The 23,936-nt window shown below is 46.2% G+C and overlaps 1 protein-coding gene across 1 annotated transcript in view; it reads left to right on the top strand.

The window, feature by feature from the left end:
• NECAB2 (N-terminal EF-hand calcium binding protein 2) overlaps nucleotides 1-23,936 on the top strand; it is a 59,172-nt gene that overhangs the window by 12,987 nt on the left and 22,249 nt on the right. Inside the window, exon 3 of the mRNA XM_050713287.1 lies at nucleotides 19,823-19,931. Coding sequence (XP_050569244.1) covers nucleotides 19,823-19,931 — 109 coding nt within the window. The remainder of the gene's footprint in view (nucleotides 1-19,822; nucleotides 19,932-23,936) is intronic.

Raw genomic sequence — 23,936 nt, 5'->3', positions numbered from 1 at the left:
TAAGGGTGTTGCTCAAGATGTTGAGGACGTTCTAGGGACACAACCACAACACTCCATCAATTCCTTGTAATGACAGGTAAGATTGCTTCCTCCACCCAGCTGCTCTTGGCTGTAAATAGGATAAGGCCAACAAGGAACGATGTGAAGCTGGAGTGTGCTCGGTTGTGTGTTTGAAGGTGTGGATAGGAACAAAGCCATTCAATGTGTGCTCTCTTGGATAGCTTCTGCTCTTGTTGGTAATTAAATACAAAGAAGTCTGAATGTGAATTAAAATAATTTCATTTATCAGTTGAACATAGACATCTGGCGTGCAAGTGCTGGGGGAAGGGTTCAGAGTTGAGCTGATTTGGATGATCAGCTTGGGGCCTCAAGGGGACGTAGCAAACTAATAAAAGAAGAGCAGAAGCACGATTGCACCAGGAGTGGTGGCTGGAAAGGGCTTCTTGGTTAAGAGCCACTGAGGGCAATGGAGTTGTGCCCATTCCTGTCCCAGGAGGGCTCATCCTTTAAATAGTTGCGCACAGATATCTGTTAGAGTCACTTTGGAGCTCATAAAAGCAGATTTATGCTGTTAGACAGACCTTTGCTTACAAAGAATATCCCAGTGTTACAAATTTGCACTGTAAATGATGGTGGCATGTATACAGCTCACAAGCAGGGAACGTAAATTGCTTTGGACATCAGACTGACTGAGGAGCCCAGTTATCTGGCAGCAGAATTGTGCCCTTGTGGGTGCAGTGAGCTCCTCTTCTCACCTGCAGAACAGCAGTGTTGCTCTGCCTGATGGCTTTGTGATGGTGCCAGTAATGCCCCTTGTCACCACTGTCCCCTTGGTCTATGGAGATACCAAGCTTTAAAGGCTGGAAAAAGGCAGAGAAAGAGAAGCAGGTAAAAGAAAAGCACCAACTTCATCTCTCAGCCACAGTCTGATATATTAAAGAACTGAGGCATGTCATAAATGCAGGTTAGAGAAGGGATTTCTTGGCCAGGAAAATGGGATGGAGGTCCCAGCACAACACTGCATTTTCCCTGAAGCATGCCAAATGTCCCGTATCGCTAGTTTGATGTCCTGCCTGCTGTGGTGGTTGTACCTTAGTCCTTTCTTTATTTCAGAAATCCAAGGAACTGTCACCTTTCAGCTTGCTTGCCCTGCCTGGACCCGTCTCTTTTTATGGCATCTAACTGCTGGGCAGTTAGATAACATTTCTTTCTGGCACTGTTCTGAGTTTAGAAATAGCAGGCATCTATTACTTATTACCTTGTTAATTTATTGAAATGCTTTTAGAAAATTACTCGATGGGAATTTAGCATGGTAATCATCCACAGAGTTGTTACAGGACTTGGAGTACTTATCTCCCCACCCTTGCCCATCAACTTCAGGCCCTTTTGGAAAATGCATTTGCACAGGGTGGTAAACAGCTGGAACTTCAGTAGCATGGCACCTGAGACATCAAGGAAGGAAAATGAAGACATTGTGGCTTTGGCTTTGGGTGCTTTTATCAGATCTTAAAAAGATGCCAGGCTAGGGTTGCAATACCTCCATGTTACATATCAGAACAAATAACCACCAGCACCTAATAAGCCTCCTGTTGCACACCCAGCTCTTCCTTCCACAGCCACAACTGTATGCCTATTTTTGAAATTTGCTCTTACTGTGAGCTCCCAGGAGCCTCGTGGTCCATGTTCCTAATGAGTTACTCATCAAAAGCCACTTATCTTCCAGACCAGGGTAATTACCTTCTGTTTGGCTACTGCTCCTCACACACAGGGAAAACCTTGAGCTATTCATATCTCTCTGGTGTGTCCAAAGTAATTCATTAGGTTGAAGTGAGAATATTTATAATTCTTGCATAACAAAAACAGTGTTAGCAGCCACCCACATCTAAGTGGAAAAATGCAATGATGAATCAGGTTTTAAAAGTATGGATAAATCTGGTTGGTTCTTCCATGACCAAGCAAACAGCCTAAATTTATTTATCTTGTTTAAAATAAATAATAAAAAAAACAACACTTTGCATTTAGATGGTCTAGATTTCATGTGAGAGTGAAAAAGCACCTTGTAAAACTGTGTGATGGCCTTTATTTCCAAGGGGAAAGTTTTGATCTGTTTTCAGTTATTCAGATTCCTGTATATTATAATTTTTTCCTTGTTCTCTCTCTTGTATACTCAGTTATCCTTCCAAGACCTTGTTGAGTTCACAGCACGGGGCTTTGAAGAGATGACATCTGTTTAAATTGGAACATGCTGTTCCCAAAATAATAAACAAACCTATCAACAGATGAATTTTGGGATGATGCAGAACTTGTGAAAGATGGTTGCTGGCCTTCCCTACAAGCTGTCATTAGATATGTCTAGCTCTTCTGTCTACCCTTTATACCCTTGAAATTAGTGTACTGAATCAAGGTTTGACTTTTGTTATTGATTAGGTTGGTGTAGGTATCTGTGGGGCTTGTTTCTCTTCTCTCATCACCTCTCCTTAGCAAATGCATGTTAGAATCATGTTGTGTTTTGTTTTTAATACTTTTTTAGCTCGACCACCTTCATTTCGCAAAGCAGGCCTTGAATTGGGTGCATAGGATTAGAACATTAACTGCTATATCCTCCTATACTATTAGCTGCCAGTTATGTAGCAGTCCAGCTTTAACCTGGGCCTGTGTGTTGTTTATCTAGTGAAAGGTTTGTGCTGGACAAGGCTTGGATCCAGCCCAGAAACTCCCCCATGAACTGAAGCCAATGGTGTGGCCAGCACATGAAATTTAATTTGTGCAACAGAAGCATTTGTATCCTGCCTATTTCTGCAGAGCAACATTTTACAGCCCATCGCTCTCTTAAATTCTTCCTCCTGTCCTGTTCCTAAAGCTGCTCCCTGCTGAGAGAGCGGGCCACCAAAATAGAAGGTACCATGAAAGCCTGTGAAGCAAAAGTTGCTCTATTTAGGAAGTGCACTTGGCCTTTCAGGCAACTGGGTTGCTGGCACTCCAGTTAATATCTGACAGCTCAGGTGCCTAATTGGTGTCATGCAGAGTGCCCTTTCTCATTACTCAAGGTACAAATCAGCTGAGAGGTCGTGGATGTTTTCTGTTAATTGCCAGGTGGACTTTTTTTTTTTTTTTTAAATGAATGAGCCACACAAATGAGTCCATGTGTCTTTCTGGTGCCCACTGCCCTGCACATCCATGAAACAAGGGGGCAGAGAAGTTTGGCATCATAGCGGAGTTGGTAGCAATCACCTGTGTCATCATCCTTTTGTTGTAAAGCCTGCAGCTAGAACATCAAACCAGATGCAAAGAAAAAAAAATCATCATCACCTGATGCTCTGGGTGGACCTGCTCGGGCAGGGGGGTTGGATGATGTGACCTCCAGAGGTCCCTGCCATACTCAGCTGTTCTGTGAGGCCTGCCAGCCCACAGTACAGGCTGCCCTGTGGCCTGAAAGCCGTCTCTATGTCCCTCCGTGCTGGCTGCCCAAGCACCTTCCCTCCTCATGACTGCCAAACATTTCTCTCCACCCTCTCTAAAATCCATCTGTTTTGCAAAACCTGTGGTAAAATCAGTAACTGTTGTAACCTTCAAGGCTTCCTGACATTTCCGTATTGACAGCAAATGGGTTAGAACCTCAGAGACGGTCAGATATCTCACCTCATGGCCTCACGCTTTGTTACTAGGCTAAGTCTCTGTCCATTGAAGGCTCAGGTGGTGATGCTGACCCAAAAAGCCATCTTCCTGAGAGCGCTGCCTGAGCAGAAGCACCAGCCCTTGGGCCATCGCTGCTCTCTGCTCCTGGCCAAGCTGCCCCTGACAGACCAGGCATGGAGGAGCAGGCCGGAGAAAAGCTTCTGCCTTGGAAACCTCTCACCAGTCTGCACAGGTGTGCAGATTTTTGGCCTGCCCCATCGATTGAGCCTTCTTGCTGCTGGTATTTATCGCTGGTAGAGGTTTGGGGTGGTCTAAAACCTCCCTGCTCAGTTGCTCCCCACGCTGTGAAGAAGCATCCGTGCTTGGGCTCCAACCAGTTTGTGCAATCGTATTGCTTTGGGGAGGGGGGCAAGGCAGCTGTATTCAGCCTGTAAGGTTTTTGTGTGTGTGTGTGATGTGTTTCTGTGCACAATGTACTTGTTACGTGGTACCATATCCCTTGATTGGCTCCTCTTTGTCCTTTCCTGGCTCCTGCTGGTATTTCTTTGGTCTTTTGGGGGTTGAACAGGAACTAAGTATGTAAGATCTTGCAGAGAGAGGCAAGGAGCCTTGAACGTCACTGAGTTTCAGTCTCTGCTGGTCTGGTTGGTGTTTCAATTCCTTTAATATACAAACAGTGGCGTTTGGGTGTCCGTGACAGATGCAGACAGAAGACATCGAGCAGGGGTTACCATTTCAGCCTGCCAATTCGAGGCAGAATATTTCATCTGGAGGCCAGTGTTTTCCAGCACTCCTGGCCTCCTTTGAAGCACACTAATTAAGGTTTGACACGCCGTGCAACCCGGAGAAGATGGGCTTTATTTTCTTCTTCTCTCCATGGGCTGGGAGTTGTGGGTTTTCTTCTGTAACCCTCATTAGAGACTTCAGGCTGAAAAGAAGTGAATGGGATATATTATGGTGACAGATTTAATGGCCTTGTTACAGGTTGTGAAAGGAGGGAATAAGATATTGTGGTTTCTGAAGCAGGCTTTGAACAGCTGTTTAAAAAGTCCGGAGGACTTTTTAAAGAATGTTTTTTTCTGGAGCCAAAGTTGAGAAATTTAATTGGGCACTGCATAGCAAATATATCTACGTGGCCTGATGACAGCCAGCAAAGTGCACTATGAAACATTTACAGAGCTATTACCTCCTTGCCATCTCTCTAGCCAAAACCCACAAGTTATATTGTCAATGTCTTAAAAGCAGTGGGTTTTGTGCTGACTTTTGTGGACTGTGGACATCCCTGGATGCTGTAGCTGTCTCGCTGGTCATTTCAGCTGAAACACAATATTCCTGTGTTCAGATGGGTCGGTCTTTGTGCAAAACTGCCCTGACATCTCCCCCTACAGAGTTTATGACACGAGTCCCAGACCTGCTCCAGGAGGGAGGGTATCTACACAAAGGTCTTTTTGTCTTGGAAACAGCAGCACAAGGTAGGGCAAAGGCTCCAGCTACAGCAGAAAGTGGGGGCATTGATGGACATCAATAGCTTAACACCTCGGGCACTTTTTGATCTGTCTCAGTAATATCTCATGTCACTGTATCCAGGAAGCTTTTCAAGGTAGATCCAGCAAATCAATATTTCTACTGCTAAAATTTTCATGTTGTGGTGATTTTTTTTTAATTATTACTTTTTGGCAGGGATGAAATTTTAAAATGCCTAGAAAGGACTTTTTCTACTTGGATGGCTGATAATGGTCTGGCAGATGGAGGGGGTGCAGGCTTCGGGGACCTGGCTGGTGCATGGCCCTGAGACACGTCTGTCCCAGCAGGTACTGCCCAGGTGCAGGAGTGGGGCTGGCCTCGGTGCAGGAACAAGCTCCCAGGGTGTGTGTTCTCATTTTTAATATCTGGAGTCAAACCCTGCAAAGTGGGGGGGCTCTGGCTGCCATGTAGCTCATGTCTTCTTTGCCAAACAATGTGCTTATCCATCACGCAGGAGAACCAAAGAGCTTGCTGATTTCTGGTGCTTCAAAACCACTTTGGACACATACCTTTAACAGGCTCAGTGATGTGGTTTGTGAGTGCTCCTGGTGTATTACGAGTGAGTGACAGGCTTCGGGGTGGCAATGGCAAGATACACCCCAGTAGAGGTGACTGGCACATAGGAACCCCTTAAAATGCCTTCACCACCTCAGTAGGCACCTCATTATCCCCCAGCCTGTGTTATTCCTCTTGCCATCCTACCCAAATCCCACTTACAGCTTCCAACACTTCTTCTTTCTCTTGGTAGCTGGGCTTTCCTCCACCTGCCTCCCAGTTTCATCCCAGTTTTGGGGGGCTCTGCTTTCTCTTTTCATTAGCTTCTGTTGCAGATCCACCATGTTTATCAAACGAGTCAATCATAGCTGTTAGAATTAAATAAGGCAAAAATGGAATCCAGAACAAATACTCTGCTGCAAACAATCCTTGTAATTTCCAAGCCATTTTTGCCAGACAATTGTGAGAAAATATGTTCTGGCAGCCTACGTTCAGGCAGTTGGCCAGGAACAACTATAAATCATGGGGATCTGTTTCTTCCTATTATCTTTCTGATTCTTTTAAGATTACTAGGGTTACTAGATAATAAAGATCAGAGAGAGGGGAATAACTATCTTATTGCTCGCAGTGGAGAGAGAAATCTTTGAAGGTAAAACAATGATATGTCTAGATCTGTAATTTCCAGTCAGGGAGACACGGGGATCAGGAATTGCTGGATTTCTCCCTGGAAGGCTGTGGTAACAAAGGGTTAAAACTGATTTTTGTGGAAATGCAGGAGCACAAGTGCCTCTGGCTTTGTGGTTGGTGACTGCAATACGGATGGTAGCATTTCGCTCTGGAGAAAGCCTGCAGTGCTTTCAGGGACTTTCACAGGTGGGCATTTGTTTTAGAGTGGAAATTTCTCTTCTGTGACCCCGCTGCAGCCTCAGGAAGCATTTTTGGGTGCGGGCTGGAGCTCAGCGGCGAGGGAAGATGCTCTGGCTGCAGCCCAGCTGCACGGGAGGGCTGGTGCAGGCTGCGCTCTGGGGTTGGACCCGAGCTCGGTTCCTGCTGCCAAGATTTTGCCTTAATTAGATGCTGATACACAGGCACCCAGCCTGATACAGTGCAGACGCAGATGCTTTCAGCCCTGCTGTTATTCATTGCCTCCATCTGTGAAAGGAGCCAGATTTTAGGGCACTGCTCTCTGTAATGATTTGAGTGGGTGGCTTTTGGGCACTTCTGGTGCCGGGCCTGTAAACATGGGATTTCTTTTCCTTGAGCCAAAATAATTGGCTGCAGAAGGCCAGAGCGCCTGCATGTTGTTTCGGCACGTGGTTGCTCAGTTAAGTGATGCTTGGTTGTCTCAGCACACAGATGCAGCTTTGCATCTAGCCTGCTAACAGATGTACGCTGAGACTTTTTTCCTTTCCAGAGGGCTTTCTGCTCATCACGGAGATGTTACTTTTCCAGCTGACTGCTTTGCTGGCTTTCAAACACGCTACCCTTCATTAAACAAGACTGATTTTCCTTCCTTACCTTTATAGGCTGAATTTATAAGAGCAAACAGACCCAGATTAACCAAAATCAGTGTACTTACCCCAAAAGGCTCCTCAATATAATACACATTTTGCTTTTTATATTAGGAAAAAACACCTGTTTGCTGTGGTTTTCTGTTCTTAACAGAGACCATGAGTCAGGTCCTTGTGCCTGGGCTTTGTGGAGTCCAGCTCTTGGCTCTGTGGAAGCTCAGCCACATGCCCAATGGGTCTTTCTAGTGCTTTTGTAGCAGGAGTGATAGTGATATTAATTAATATGCTTGGTACGTGTTAAATGGGGGGGGGGGGGAGGAGCGTGTACTATAATTGGAAGTACTTGCACAAGACAGTAAAAACAAGCTGAAATATTTATGGTTTTCAGAGAAAGGAGCCAGACTTGTTTTCTCTCCACTGCATCTTCTCATTTAGTTGTTGGAAAACTGCAGCGTGCAGATCTTGCAGGAGGAATTTCCAAGTTGGAAACCAGAGGGGGAAATGCTTTTGTAGCATTTAACCGGAAGAATAGTTAAGAGAAAGAAGTTATAAAAGGGCTGTACATAGCAGGGAATATTAAAATTGTGTATAATGAGGACCGTGAGCAGATGAGTTGATGAATTCTGAGACTCCTGGGGAAACGAGGGGAAAGGAAAACTGATTGGGGGGGATGTTCGTGCAATATACCACCTTCAAATATAACTCAGGCAAGACACGGACACTTGAAGCTCTTCAGAACCAGTTGTTGCTTCCTAAATGAGGAGCCTGACATTTTACAGGTCAGCAGCCAGGGAGAAGGGTGTCCCCTGTGAAACAAACACCTTCAGAGGCTGTGCTGGTCAGGCTGGAGCATCCTTAACGCCAGGGCACCTTGCTGCCTAATTGGCTTGGGAAGACCATTTCTGCAGGTATTTTTTTCCTAAAAGGACAGATTTACAATTCATTGAATTTGGATACCTGACATTTTCCCTTTTCTTCTCCCCCTAGATGAGTTGATAAGGGGGAAGCCGGCAAAGAGAGACCCCATGGGAGCTGGAGAATGGGTTTGGGTAGATAAAACGGGTGCAGCCAGTAGCTCTGGGGGCCTGACCCTGCGTTGCTGGCAGCCGTGTCTCCCACGGTGGCTTCTCCCACAGTGGCTTCTCCACATGTCCCTGTCCTGTCCCAGCCCTCTGCAGCCACGTCCTCCCTTGTCTGGAGGCTAGGGATCTTCAGATAGGGGCTGGCTACAAAAATTAGCTGAGCAAAGAGATCTGTACTTGTTTAAAGACACCAAACCATAAATTATGGGTAGCTGGAGCCGGTCTCTTCCTTTCCGTGTGCTTTCTCTGAGAGCCCTGCACCGAACCAAGCAAATTTATTCATACAGCGAGGGACTGGATAACCAAGGCAACATAAAAGCAAGCAGCTTTCTTATACCGTAAATCACTACAGAAAAGGACTGTTCCCTTGTAGAATAGCATGAGCAGGTTTTTTTTGTTTTTTACCTCCTGCCTTCTACAATTTTAATATTCAAGTTTTAAGCCTGCAGCGTGTATTTTTTTTTCTCTGATATGTGGAGGTTGGAGGCTAAACCTTTGAATTACCAACCCGCTGAGCATTTTGATCCTTTTAGACAAGAATGGGGATTAAGTGCTTCTCGCAGCTCTGCTCAGCTCAGGTTTGTGCAGGCTGACCTGACATAGGAGCGGGGCTGTTCTGCAGCACAAGCAGGAAACCAGCGGGCTGAGCATTGGCAGGTGCCTTTCTACAGAAAAATGCCAGTGTGCTCCGTGAGAGAGGCGGATGACTTTTGGAATTGGCTTCTCTTTAATTAGGGTGGAAATATGTTGTGTCCTGTGGCAGAATGTCGTCTGAGCCCCTCATCAGAGTTTTCCTGTGGAGGAGTGGTACCAAACCCTGCAGTCACCAGACCTCAGCTCACCTCACCTCTTCCTTGGGAGGTTTGTTGAGGTTACTCCAAAGGGAATGGCATCAAAAAACATCCTCAGACACCCTTGGTGGGGGTTTTCTGGGACAAAGCAGGCAGTGGAGCATCAGTGGTCTACTTGGCCAGTGGTATCTCCACACGCTTAAGGTCTTGCTGTGGGTCTGTACAGCACCATGGCCCTCTCCAACATCAACATTTTGTAAAAACTGTTGTGTTTGCTATACCCTAGATTATATATTCTTACATCCTTTTCTTCATGTATAAATTAGACACAAATATTTCAAGCTCAGATGTGTGCAGCTGGGTGCCTGAACTAAGGACAAGGGCTGGCTCCCAAATCCTGCTAACTTCACCCATAGCTCCATGCATTGAACCAATCTAGAAATGCAATTTTTGCTAATAGTTTGGAAATATGCCTAAGTTTAAAGGGTTTCCTGCAGGCAGAGGAGAGAGCTGTGCTCCCTGGAGGCTGTGATGAGGTCTGTCTTGTTTTTGAAAAGCTTTTCCATGATGGGTTTCGCGGCAACATGTGAGCTGTTAGTGCTGTTTTACTCGGGACAGAAAACATCTGTGCAAATTGCTCCTTTGATGAAGCGTAGCTGAGCCTTCTCCTGCACCAAGGAGCTGATTTCTTCAAGCAGGTCCAACCTTTGCTAATAAATCACCTCCTCCACAGGAGGAGCATTTGATCTAACATCACAGATGTCATCAGGGGCTGAACCTAGCTTTTCCCATTTCATTAGCTAGTAGTGTTGAGTATTTTGAAGAAATACAGCGTTCCCAGAAACTTGGGTAACCCGTATAACACTGCCAGGTGAACAGCATCTCAGCTGGTCCAGCCGTGGTGCTCCAGGGCATGGATCACCAAAGATTTTTGTGTCCCTATATCATGAAGCCCGTGAGTGAGTTTTACAGCAGGTCTGTGCAGCACCGTGACCCTCCACAACGGCAATGTTTTTGAGAAAGCAGCGTTCTGTTTGCTCTAGCCTGGATTATTCTACTCTCCTTATTTTTTATGTGAATAAGACACACACAAGAGCAACTGACGACCCTGTCTTCGCTATTATTTGCTTTTAGGTGGAGCCATTCCTGGTCTCTGCTGAAAACCCCTGGGATAACATTTTTGTGAGTTGCTGCTGGCTTTTTCTTTGCTGTTTGTTTGCTTTTGTTTAACTACAAAGAGCCTAATGATTTTCTTACCAGAGCTGGAGGAAGGAGAAGAAAGCTCAAACAAGTGTTTTTATCTTGTAAACTCGGCAGTATCACAGTGCTGGAGGCCCTCGGTGCCACCACACTCCTGTGATAATTCAGCTCTGCTGAAAGCAGAGGTGGTTCACGCTTCACCCTTCAGTCAATTAAGTCACCAGCCTCGACTTTCATGTTCCACGCTCCCCCTTTTCTCCTAATTCAGTACAATAGAGTACATCTCCTGCCCTGCCCGGGTGTGCTCCTGCGAGACCAGCTGGCCTTGGGTGACCGGTCACACCAGGACAGGCTGCGGGGCGCGTGGCTGCAGGGGATGGGGGAGACGCTGCCGGTGCCGGGGAGATGGCACAGAGGAAATGTGGATTCAGCAAAAGTGAAGTAGCACGGGGCATTAAAAATTCACAAAGGCTTCGCTGAAACGTGTTCTCCAGGAGAAGCATTTTAACAAGCAGCAGCAGATAACCGAGTGCTCAAAAAGCAGGGTGGGGAGGGACCTGTGCTAGCGCAGCAGTTGTGCTGGAGGTTTGGGGAAAAAGCACATTACTTTGTTTTTTTTTGCATTTTCTTTGGAGCTGGCAGGAAATTATTGGAGTTTGCTGTGGAAAAATAAAATAAAAGTGGAGAGGCTGTTGTGAGTCTTCAGGGGAATATGATAGGATTAAAATGGAGCAAAACTGAAATGCTTTGTGTTTGCAATTTTCAGAAATTCCTTTCCAAAGCCTTGTTTAATTAAGGAAGGTAGCAAGGTGACCCCGTTTGCTGCTGGAGGGAAAGCTCATGGGCACTTTTCCAATGGCTTTGTCCTTTGAATGCTTTTTTCCCCCTCATTTTAGATTTACCCAAATTAAAAAGCTAGATGCTGGGGACTTGGGAAGTGAGCTGGCATGTGCTGGGTGTGTTTCAAACCAAGAGCAGTGAGCTGGTCTGCTGCTCCCCTGTGCCTTTTGTGCTGGCACTGAGGGCTTTGGGTTGCTTTTGCATTTAAACCTCGGTAGAGCACAACGGCAGAGCTGCGCCGTGACCTACTTGTTACCCCAGCACCGGTTTGGGGTTTCCTAGCACAGTTTGATGCTGTGTTGACTCTTGCTCATTGGTGTGGCATGCCATTTTATGTGTAATTGTGGAAAACACACCAAAACATCTTTCCATGTCCTTAAAACTGAAAAGCCTGACAATAGTCCTGTTTTTTTTTCTTTACCTACTTTGAAATGGACAGCTAGTAAAAATAAAGAGAAAAGATACAAATGCTGCAGTTTTGTTAAAAGCTTGTTACAAAAGTGTGTGATTAAAGATGTGCTTGTTTAATTTGCTGGAGCAGAAATACATATTTGTTTTTTCTATTTTTTTTTCTCTGCAATCTTTCCACAGCAGATGCACCTTCCCTGCAGGGATGCTCTGCTTCTGTGGTGCTCAGCTGTTTTGCAAAGCAAACAGATGAAAGAGAATGGCAAAGATCTGCACTGCTTGGTTCAGAGACATTAAATACCTCTGGCAGGGCTGAGACACCCACCCTGCCCTGAACGAATCGCAGGAGACACTGAGCATAGGGCTGACATTTTCCTGTGAAAATAAACGAGGGGCAGAAGCTTTATTAAGCAGGAGCATAAAATTAAGAGCGAGTTCCCTGGAAACTTATGGGACCATGGGAGGGAGCTCTGCTGAGTAGAGCAAAGAAAACTCCTAGAGCAAAGAAAACTCCCCCAAAGATGCTTCTGGAGAAGACCCAACCATTGAGACAGGAGTCTCTGGGAGAGGGACCATCGAACAGGAGCAGTAGTTTGGGTTAGAGCCTGGAACCATTTTAATGGGAATTTTGGGACCATTGACTTTCAAGAGATGAAGTGTTCATTTGGAGGCTTGCAGCTGGACTTTGTGCTTGAGGGGTTAAGAGGTGGAAGCAAGTTATTAATTATGCAAGTTACAATTTGCTATTCGAGCAATTCCTTCTTGCCAGCACTGGCACAAGGAGCTGGATGTCCTATTTGCCGCAAATTGTAACGCAGGAGGGTAACTTCTGCCTTCTGAGAATGCAAACGAGGTACCTGCTTTTTGGCTTAGTTTAATTCACTGTCTTCATCTCTGCACCGCTTGTTAGCTGGATAGAAAACTGGTGATGCTGCCAATGCAATCTGGATATTGTTTCATGGGGCCAAGGGAAGTGATGAGTTTGTAGCTCTCTAATCCTCAGTAATTTGCTGCTAATTTGTCAACAGCCAACAGCTCCAGCATTTCATCTACATGTTTGAGAAGACAAAGCACGTGAGAGCAGCCAGTTAATGAGGAGCAGGGTGAGGCACTGGGGGCCCGCATGGTGTCCATGCTGAGCTTTCCGAGAAATCTGGATTTAAAAGGATATAGAGGTGCTGGGATCAGAGGTGTTGGCCTCTGCTCTGGGCTGGGTGACACGTCTGGGGTGGTTCTTCTCCCTCGTGCAGCTGAGAAAACTGCAGGGAAATGGTGTTGGTAAATGGTGAGTGTGGTGCCCTGTGCTCCCTCTCCAGCCTGTTATGCTGCTCTTTCAGGAGAGCAAGGAGCAGATAGATGTTCAGCTGGACTCCACATGTAGAGCTGGAGGGCTCCTCATCCTTCCCTGTTCCCCAAACCATCACGTCCAACATGTGCCCACGAGGTGAAGGCAGAGAGTTTTTTGAGGACCTGAGCAGAAATAAGTTGGCAGCACACCACGTCTGCTGGAGGTCCCTGGCACCATCACGGGTACCTTCCTCCAGCCATCCTACACCAGGGACCTGCGACAGCCTGAAAGCACCTGCAGGTTTTGATACGTACTGGGGGGAATGGCCAAAAAGCCCACCAGATAAACCCACTCCTCTGCCTTGAGCTCAGGACCAGTTTTAAATGTGTCCCTGTGATTCCCAGACCACCTCCTTCACAAATACAAAGCAATACTTAGCCTCGCAGAGAATTCCTTACAACACCCTGGTTTGCTAAGGCATAAAAACGAACCATTTGTTGAATAGGTAAAAGACTAGTTACTTAACATTTTAATATACATATCCAAATATTAGTTGTTCTCCCACTGTTTATTTTTAGTATATTTTGCACGGTTTGCAGAGCAGTCCTGTTTGAGGTGCAGCAGGAGCAACAGAGTGTGGGGCAACAGAGAAATTTGGGGCTGGGTAGGGGTGGAAAAAATAAGGCAGATTTTGGAATATGTGGAGAATCCAAGCCTTTGGGAGAGGGATGGAATGCTGAAAGCCCTGCACAGAAACCTGCTGCTTTGCCACGGTGGCTCGTGCTTGTGTATCTCATGGGGGAAACGGCTTGAATGGACAACTAATAAAATCAGGGGTGATGAAAAGCTGTGCTTGTCCAAAGTCACTCAGCCTTCTAATAGCACCCAATATAAAGGAGACAGGCTGAGGACAAATAAGATGAAAAATAACTCAGAGAAAGAGGCAGTGGTGTGTCTGGAGCTAAGCTGTGTCTGCAGTAGCTGCCCTGGGGGCCAGCTCACCCACGGTTTTCCCAAATTATTACAGAGCAGCAGCACATGGAGGGGCTGCCGCCATCTTTTTCTCGTGCCACCCAATGTGTGGGGCAAATATTGACATTAATTTCCTTTTTTCAAATTGAAAGAAAAGCATTCAAATAACTGTGAAGGAAACTGAAATAGGTTACCTCTTGTTTCTCTATAGGAAAATGGTAGAGTAAGGCAGCTTTGTAGACTACTGGCATCTTTGTCTGCATCCTCTTCTAAATGCTTGGGTAGCATTTGTCATGGGCTCAGGTAAGCAGCAGTTGCATCGAGCCTGGCCAGGCTATTTGTACCCTGGCAAAGTCTGATCCCAACATTGAATTTACGAAGGAGTGGGAATTTCTGCGGAAGACATTCAGAAAGAGCCTTGATGTGAGACCCAAAGCCAATGTACTGGGGGAGAGCAGAAAAACAAAACAAACAAAAAGACAACAACAACAACAAAAAAACATTTAAATCAGCTCATTACAGCAGGACGAGGATTATCTGGAAAACTGAAAGAAGTAAAACCTTCATAAAAGGCAGTGGGAGAAAATGTGCTGAATCCCTCCTAAAAGTCTCCCTGCCTACCAGCCTACATTTGATATCTATGTATAGCTGCTATTAAAAATAATTTCAGAATTACTTCTAATTCTAGGATGACAAAAGGCTTGATTTGAAGACAAAAGCTGAGCAGCTTGGTGCAATTCTGGCATGCTAATGGACATTGCTGGATGCCGGACTATTTATGGTGAGGACAAGGTCCAGGTTTCTGACTACAGCAGCAATCCTCTTTTTTCCCCAGGCCAAGTCCCAAAGGGACGATGGCCAGACATGGGCTGTTGGGTGTGTGCAGCATTACTCGTCATCCTGGATAAGAATTGGGCTTTAAGTCGTGGCTCAATCTTTTCTGCTGATTGCTGCAGTCAATTTGAAGTGACGGTCACTCTTTTCTCCGTTTTTAATGGAAAATGAAAGGGTTAAATCTTGCACAAAATTTGTATATGCACCTCTTCCTGTCTCAGCACAAAACTGCATCGTCGGCTGCAGGGCAGAAAGAAAAAGTAAAACTGATTGAATGTGGGTTATGATTATATATATATATATTTTTTTTTTTTGAATGTGGGTTTTGATTTTTTTTTATGAACTCTGTGTTTTGATACGGAGAGAAATACCTTGAATTACTGAAGAAGAGCTGATCTTTGCTGTTGGGATAAATGACCTGGGAGGGTACGGGCTGACTATTTAGGGGATGTCCTTTCATGTGTTGTGTGCAACTTACATCTCTATATTGCCTGATATGAGTGTAGGAAGGGAAGATGTGATGTAGGAAGATAAAAATCCCAAATTTGAGGGATTTTGTATGGCATTAACCTGTCAGTCCATCAGCAACCACAGCTGGCATTAGGAAATGCAATGAGTGCTTCAGACAGACTCAGCCGTGATGGAAATGCTGTTTGTCTGCAGGTCCTCGGGGTGGATCGCTTGGCACCACACCACCCCTTGCTAAGACATCTGGGCTGGGTGTTAGTTAACTTCCATGAAAAAAAGGCGATTTTGGAGTCATTCAGTACTGTTGGGTGATGCTGGGGATGTGGCCTGTGGGCTTGCTGGGATGTCCCCAATGGGGACGTCTCAAATCAGGCCCAACTGCCTGAACCTGGAGGGCGTCTGGCTCTTGAGGCAGGTTTTCCAGTGCAAAAACTCTGTGGAAAGGCATCATTTGGGGTCCCACATTTAGTGTCCTATCTAGATCTTTCTCATCCATGGCAGATTTGGAGGTCATTTTTCATAACAGCCCAGTCTGTAAGCTCAGGTCCATACCCAGCTTCATCTACATGAGTAAAGCCGCTCCTGCTGACCTCACACGGACCAAGAGTCCGCAGCTGAAGCCAGACCATGTTCTCCCTGGCCCCTGTATCTGCACACACACTCCAGAGTCAAATAAAAATCCAGTTATTTTTATTCACAGGCCACAATAATCCGATTTGCTCACCCATATCTCTGTCGGTGCTTGGACACTAGGCAGGGCTAAAAGTATTTCAGAGCTCAGACAGTAATGACAGTAAGTAACAAAATATACCCCTAATGTACCCAGGTAATATATGAGCAGCCCCAACCCGAGGTAATTCAAAATGGGCTTAGCAAACAGACTCAGGACAATGACTTTATTTTGTAGATGCTTTAAGCTGTTTGTATCTCTGAGTAAATTTCCAAATACTCAGCCTTCAGATATATCAGATTTCCTATACTTTGGGTGATTTAGGGCCCTGTCTTGATGTCCCCCCCCTGCATTAGCAGGTGGGAAGAGCCTGATTGCAGGAGTTAGGAGGCATCAAAGCCTCCTCCAGACTCATCGGATTGCTACAGTGGCAAATGGAGCAATAATAAAATCCCAGTCGGGGCTGACCGATGTTCTCCATCACATCCTCCCCTCCTTGGTGAGCTTTAACTTTGACAGCTCTGTTTGGCAGGAAATTCTCTTTGGTTTTTGCCTGTGATTGAATTATTTTGAAAAGCTGTACTGAGATGAGGATGATGCTCTCAGGAAGGAATGATTGCGGGATAGCAGCAGCCTGATTATCTCCTTTTTCAGCCCATCGGTGACTGTGCAGGCAGTTTCACTTGGTGACATTTGTCTTGGCTGCCAGCTTAGGTGTTCACTTAAAGTACTGGGTTTAACCCTTTAAAGCCATCGAATTTAAAGGGGTGGTGAGTAGGTGAGCATAAGTTGCCTGCCTTTAACAGGCTGCTCCAGATGAAAAAGTTTCAGTGGCTTCTCTAAGATCTTAAAACAGCTGGAAGCTTTATTTAATGAGATTTTGTACAGAATCTCAATTTTTTTTCCTATTATCCTTCTTATCCAAAGCAGGAGCAGGTACTCAAGACTGAAATGTCTCCAAGGGAGCTCCTTGGAGGGTGGGCTGTGGGTGAGGCTAAGCTGGGATCAGCGATGCCGCTCGATAAGGCACTTCATTGGGAGAGTTTGTGTCTCTCACACCCAGCAGCTGTCAGCAAAAAGCAGGCTTCTGGAAGTTTTATCCATCCCTTGGTGGGTGCAGACACTTCAGGAAAATCTTGCTTTTCTATGACTTTGCTGATAAGGCTGTTCCTGGAGCACAGCATCTCCATCTGCTCTTATCAGGACACACACTGGCCACAGAACTCGTGTGTCTGTAATGCTGTGGACAATCCTCTCCTCTTCGCCACCCAGGATTTTTCTATCATTTTAATTTTAACTTCCACATCCCGGCCTGGTCTGCTTCCTCTTATCACTCGAGTTCCCTGAAGCCTGCCCTGCCTGCGGGACTCCAGCAGCATGCCGCTTTCAGGCTGTTGTACAATTATAGATACGAAGCCCCAGGATTATCTCGTTACTCTGCCACGCTTTTACTTCATGAGTTTGCAGGCAAGTAGTCAGGCTTGTATTAAACAGCGATCAGCTTTAAGCTGACTGCTGCTTTATGGTGTTATCTAGTGGGGAACGAAAGTCCTGAGCACTGCTAGCCAGTAAAAATTGCACCTCTCACTATTCAAATTGCAGCCAGGAACCAACTAGTTCTGTGAAGTCTCAAATAAATAAAATTAATTGTCATCTCCTCCTTCAGCTAGATCCTTCACTCATACTTTATTACTCTGTGCTCTTAAATGCTACAGGACTATTCCTACACCAGGTGCACCTGCAAGCCTTCTGCACATGAATTTGTGCCGAGTTTCTTATAATGTGTCACCAGAATATTGCCATTTGGTGCTAGTGGAGGTCTGTGCTGTTGTGTGTTTCCTCCTCATAGATCTGTTTTTGCAGCCAGATGAAGCATAGAATCACAGAATAACAGAATAAGTAAAGAAATTAAGCAAGAGTAAAGTGACAGAGGCAAGCTATAAGGTGAAAACTAGGTAAAGGAAAAAGCTTTTCCCTTAATCCTCTAAACACCTTTTGCTGTGTCTTTCAGAGGAGAGTGAGCTGTAAACTCAGCTTAAAGTACTTTACTGAAAATATTCACTTGTTTTTCCAGTTTCTCTTTCCCAGTAAGTTGATTTAACTGACTTCCCTAGGAAATTAATTCCTCCATGTGGAAGGACAACCTTGAGGTGAGCAAGCACTGACTTCAGGTTTGCAGGAAAAGTGCATCAGAGATACAGAAGTGTTCAGACCTAATGCGACAAATGCTGTCATCCTTTTGAACTGCCTGCTTGCAGATGTATTCTTTGCCAGCCAGGGTCAGAAAAAATCCCCCCTTGATCCTGGCCAGGACACTGCCTAAACAAGAGCAAAAAGAGCATCACCATTGGGTTACCATGCAAGTACCACTGCCTGCTCCATCTGGGATGGTTCAAGCAATGGGTACTTGCTTACCTATCTTCCCCTGCCAGATGCTTTAATTTTCTGCATTCATACACCTGCTATCATTAAACAAAGTACTTTTCTCCTGGCACTCGCAATTTTGAGTCTTTTCTTGACAATGAACATCCCAGGGTTGGAGTGAAGCCTGCAGTGCCTGAGCACCCAATGCTGTGGGGCACGACTTGGCTGCAGCCGTGAGCCCTGATCCCACGGGATGTGTTAGAGGACGGTGCTTTGTTATTCCTCAGCCTTTCTGCAGAGAAGAGCTCCTGTTTGGGGGAAGTAACACAGGAAAACAATATGGGCAGCTGGGCGCTCTCTATAGCCACTGTGCTGCTCTGAAAATTATAACCTTTTCACCCATTGTTGTCTGCAATTTTGTTCTCCTGCTGTGTTCCTTTTGTAATTGCCAATTAAATAGATATCTGAGACTCCATTCATCACTGCTCTAACTTCATCTCTGTCAGGCAGGGGAAACTGGGTTAGCATTTGGCAATGCAGATATGTTTTAGGAGCAGCAGACTGATTTAGTTCAGGGAAGAAATATTGATGTGCATGTGGTACGTTGGCTAATTTTGTCCTCTAGCATCATTTCCTGAAAGAGAAGCAACCAGGGTTTATAATTGATTTGATTAAATAATAAATAATATGTTCTCCTGCTGCAAAGTTGGCAGTGTTTCCAGTCTGCAAACTTCTCGTGTGGCTGCGGATGGCGAGGCTCTCAGCAGCAATGGGCTGGGGCAGATATTTCCACCCAAGGCACTGCCGTCCGCCACAGCACAATGGCAGTGCCTTGAACAAGAAACTTTATGTAAATTACAATTTCTTTCAAGTTTCTTTTGCCTCTCACCTGTTGCTTTATGGCTGAAATTCTTCACAGGGGCTTCCTCCAGCTGTGGCTTTGAAGGCTTTATGTGCCTGTCCACAGCACACAATGAGAGGCTCCCAATTTAACAATTAAATGGAATTAGTTTTTGGTGGAATTGCTGTGAGCTCGTCTCTTTATGCCAAGGAGAATGTGGTTAAACCTCTGCCTTGTGATCCCTCCACGTGCTGCCAGACTTGCCAAGAGGCACCCTGCAAGCTGTGTCCCGTATGGCTGGGCAGATGGGCTCTGTGCCTCCTCATGTCCCTTTCGAAGCAGATGCACAACATTGAGGTGACACAGTCCTTGTGCATTTAAAAGCTTGGCAGCTGAAGCAAAATGTGTCTCGTGTTGCTTCGTGGCTGCTTCCTTGCATTTCTGTCCAGCACTGGGAGACGTGTGGTGGAGAAGATGGAGATGGCAAAAGATACTGCGGGGTCTGCCATTAGCTCCAGCCCTGAGACATTTTGTGTGTTCAACGTCCCTTAACGAGCATCCTGCATCACTTGAGCATACGGTAGACAAAATGCTCTTTAATTTCTTCAAAGTAATTAGTTTTTATGATGAAGCTTGCAGGCTTTTCCTCTGCAGGCTTCAGGCTTGCTTTGGGATAATTAACCCAATTAGTTGCTAATGGCCAGTGTGTCTGCACCCAGGAGCAATGATGCTTGGCCGGGCAAGCCACCAGATCCCACCGGTGTAGCCCGCGTCATTTGCAGGGTTGGTCCTGCAGCAGCACTTGGGGTTTTGGTCCGAACCTTGGGAACCTGAGTCCTAGTTTTCTGGTTGCTCTGCCCCTGCTTTGCCCTAACACCAGCCGTGTTGCTCTTTGCAGATGATGGGAAGCTGTCCCTGGAGGAGTTCCAGGCCTTTTTTTCAGATGGGACACTCAACGAGGAAGAACTTGAGAAGCTCTTCCACACCATCGACTCGGACAACACCAAGTAAGTTCCTCCCGTTTGGCAGAGCCGGGAGCCGCGGTGCTCGGGTGCGGTGGCAGTACTGCCTGGGGATCTGAGACCCCTAAGACATGGCCGTGCAGCTCCTTTTGCCAAACTTTGCAAAAAAAAACCAACCCACCTCTGCTGGGTTTATGTCTTGTTGTGGTGGCTGCTGTGAGTCTTTTTCTCTCTCCGGTTTTTATTCAGGCTGTTTTCTTTCGTGCAACCTGATCTTTACGATGTCTGAAGCGATGCTTAGTTTTACCTATGAGGGCATTTAAATAGCTCTTTAGCTTTTCCACTCTACCTAAAAGCTTCACTGTGCTATAAATGGTAACTGTGTGAATCTGTGAGTGTTGTCCTATCCAGCTATTTCACACACAGCAACCTGGGGAGGATTTGTGCTTTGTGATGCTTGCTTTGCCTCCCTCCCCAAACGTCTCCTGGCAAGCACTCATTGCTCCAGAGCTTGCTAGAAAGGAGCCCCCTTCTCTCCAAGGGGAAATGTGGCTGCTGGAGGCAAGCCTAAGCCCTGCAGTCCTTACTGTGGGTGTTTTGCCTCTGCTCTGGCCCCAGCAGACCGATGTGGCCGTACTTCTGTCTGTACAAGGGGATGGAGCCAGAAGCAGCACCGTAATGTCTGCATCCTGCTGGAACAGCAGCAGGGGAAAACGATGGGAGAGGAGGCATCAAGGCATGCTTCAGTTTCCTGGTGCAACAAAGGTGAAGCTAAATGTGGCACCTGAATGCTCTCACTGGGGCACAAAGGATGTGCCCCACCGGGCTTTTTCTCCTTCAGTTTTCAAAAGCCTGCCTGGTTGAGGTTGTTGGAAATCGAAATGAAAGGCAGCATTGAGTCATATTTCAGTGTGACTCCTATTCCTCCAGAGAGAAAAAAATCCAGCCAAAAAAGCAGATGAAAAGAGAGTCCAATTTAAAATGAGGAGTTGAACAGCAAATGCTTAAAAAATAATAATAGTCTGGTTAATTATAAAGCCTTCGGAGCTGTAAAATCCCACCTTTCCAATATGTGTAGTGGCCACCATATATCCCGAGATCAGAAATGTCAGATACTAGCTTGGTACCTACTATTCATCCAATAATTAATCAAAGGAACTGAAGTGGCTTCTTTACCAAGATCTACTGGGAACGCTCCATCCCCTCCCACGCTTCCCCTTCAGTGGGAAGCTGCTGCGAGAGGGGCCAGGTGCCTTGGGGTTAAAATCGATAATAAAAAAATAGCAGGGGAGTCAGGAGCTGCTGAAAGGCAGATGGGATGTGCTGCCTCGTGCTTTGTGGGGATATTTATCGAGCTGCAGGTGGGGTATGGGTGGTCTCTCCGTAGACCCTGGGAGCCAGGAGCTCACCTGCCCCTCTTCTGAAATACTTTAGAGCATTGTCCTGAAATACCAGATGGCTTTTCTTTAATATTTTTCCATTTTGCACTGAAATGTAGGGACAATATGAAATTTATCTTTCCCAAAGGCAATTTAAATTAAAATTATTAGCTATTTGACGGGACAGTGTAATGTATTTTTAAAGCTTTTTTTAATTTTCCATTTTATCCGTGTTTATCTTATATCGCCCATTGAATTTGCTTAGCGTGCAAAGCAAAGTTTGCTATTGAAATTACATTACAGCTAGAGTAGAAAATGAAGAAAGTTATGTTCCTGCTGATTATTAGTAATTGCTGTTACCAGCTAAATTACAAAATGTTGATTCGATTTTCCGGAGTATTTTTAGGAGCAGGGGAACCGCCTCACATATGCATAGACAAAATGAATGTCTGTATTGGTTTCTTGACTTGCTTTAGCTGGGAAAGTGATGGAAAGGAGAGAAGTTGGGCATCTGGGTGGAGGGATGAGGTTGGTCGATGATGCTGGAGCACCCATTCTGCTGCAGGGAGCTGGTGGCATCGTGCCACAAGGTGGAGGAGTGTGGGCTCCTGTTTGGGGAACCACAGCCCACCGGCAAAAGACATGGCTGGCAGCAAGGTGTGGTTAGGAGGAGGCTGAACTGAGATGAGACACCCAAAAAAAAAAAAGGGGGGGGGGGGGGGGGGGGGCGGGGCTTTAATGAGGTTTCTTTCTTCTTGACTACCTAGGAAACCTCTCCAGGAGGTCTGTGGTGTGGCACGATGGGCACAGAGTAGGACTGTGGCTTTGTGCAGATGGGGTTATGGGAAGTCTGCAAGCTCCAAGCCACCTTACTGGTGTCTCCAGTGGGATTTCTTGTCTCAGAGTACTGACGTATTGCTGTTGCACCCTTGGTGCTCAGTGTTTGCAGAGGGTGAAAAGTCCCACACCTGCCCCAAAGCCAGGACATCCCCTTTCTGTGCGGGGAAGCTGGTGGATGCTCATCCCCTCGTGCTGTCCCCATCCTGGCCGGTTATTTCAGCCAGCAGCAAAATGTGTTGCGTATTTCAATTTCTTTTGGCAACATTATATTCAAAAACCTGCTGCTGCTGAGAAGTGGTGATCAAGTGACATTTTCTACTCCATGGCTAACAAAAGCAAGATGCTGCTCGGTGCTTTTTCATCGCTGGTGTTGGCTGCTGTTCCAGGTTTCAGCAGTGCTTTATGGGGAGCTGCCTGAAGATTAATGGGGTGGTAATGACACGGTACTGCTGATATCAATGCTACCAGAATTGCACAAATTGTGTATAATATGTAAACTTGTGCACACTTATTTAAATATATATACATATGTGTATATATATATGATTTAGTGGCAGAATAGGGCTTTAGAAAACATTGGATTAGTTCTCACCTGGGAAACTCTGTTAGATTTGCAGTTATTTAGGCCTTTTGGTGCTCCCTGAGCTGCAGGGTGGTTGTAGGGCCCAGCCTCCAGGACAACAGTGTGTCCGTGCTGCGTCGCACGCCTCTCATTGACCTGGCCCTGAGCAAGATGCCCTCAGCAGGAGAAGTGCTGCGCATCCCGTCGGAGCTGCCCGCCAGCCCTTGCAAAAGGAGGGGGAGGTCAGACGTGGTTGTTGACCAAACTCATTTAGTCGTCCTGGCAGGGGATTTTAAAAATTCCTTTTGTATCTCATATATTTTTCATCACTGCAGAGGGCAATCCTTTGGGGAGAGATCTGCTCTCTGGAGCAGGACTTCTCTGATGAGCTGTACACATTCATTCACAGGGAGCCAGAACATGGCATTAGCATTCTGCTGCACTGTCATTTATTATCTCCTCGCTAGGCTTATAGCTATTCTTTTAATTGCTTTATTCCCCACATCCCCCAAATGAGCTCTTCTCTCCAGTGGCAGGCACTAGAGAAGATGGGAACGTGCATGCAGTGTAATTAACAGATGCGGTGTCTCTTCTCACAAGCCCTTAGCAGCTTCCCCAGACTGTCAGTTTTCCTGGAGGGTTGGGACAGATGCAGAACCCAAACTGGTTGGGTTTTCCAGCACGTACCAAATTCCAGGCGTGGAACAGATGGGAAAATGCAATTGCATATAGAGCAGCATGATTTGGGGGAATGGGGAGGCACCTTCCTCCTGCAGCACCCTCTGCCCCATAAACTGACCCCACACCTGCAGGACCCCCACAAAACCCACCACAGGGTACCAGGAGGAACCTGGAGAGCTGAAGCTACCTGAAATCTGGTCAGCCCCAGCTGGGACAGCTGCTCCACAGCTCATTTCAGGCTGAGTGAAGCAGAGCAAACGAGGAGGGACAAGTCTGTATCTCACTCACAGGTAATTGTGCAGGAGCTGATAACGTTGTGTTAGTGCTAATGAGCAGGAGCAGGCTGCCTCATGCACCTGTGACTTTCTGGTTACAGCTTTGTGCATGTAGCAGGTCACCGCAGCCCTCTCCTGCAAGACATTGAGGAGCAGGGGCGCCAGGCGCTGGCTGGGCAGCTCCCTGAGCTCTGAAAACTTCTGCTTTGGGATGTGTATGAGAAATATGGTGTCCTGGTGGGGACAGAGATGAAGGCAAAGGAGCCCAAAATGTGTTCCTGAGTGTTAAGCAGGGAACAGCTTGCAAGGGAGC

Source organism: Cygnus atratus, chromosome 12, assembly GCF_013377495.2.
Source record: "Cygnus atratus isolate AKBS03 ecotype Queensland, Australia chromosome 12, CAtr_DNAZoo_HiC_assembly, whole genome shotgun sequence".
Taxonomy (NCBI): Eukaryota; Metazoa; Chordata; class Aves; order Anseriformes; family Anatidae; genus Cygnus; species Cygnus atratus.
This window is presented reverse-complemented; position numbering and strand designations above follow the sequence as displayed.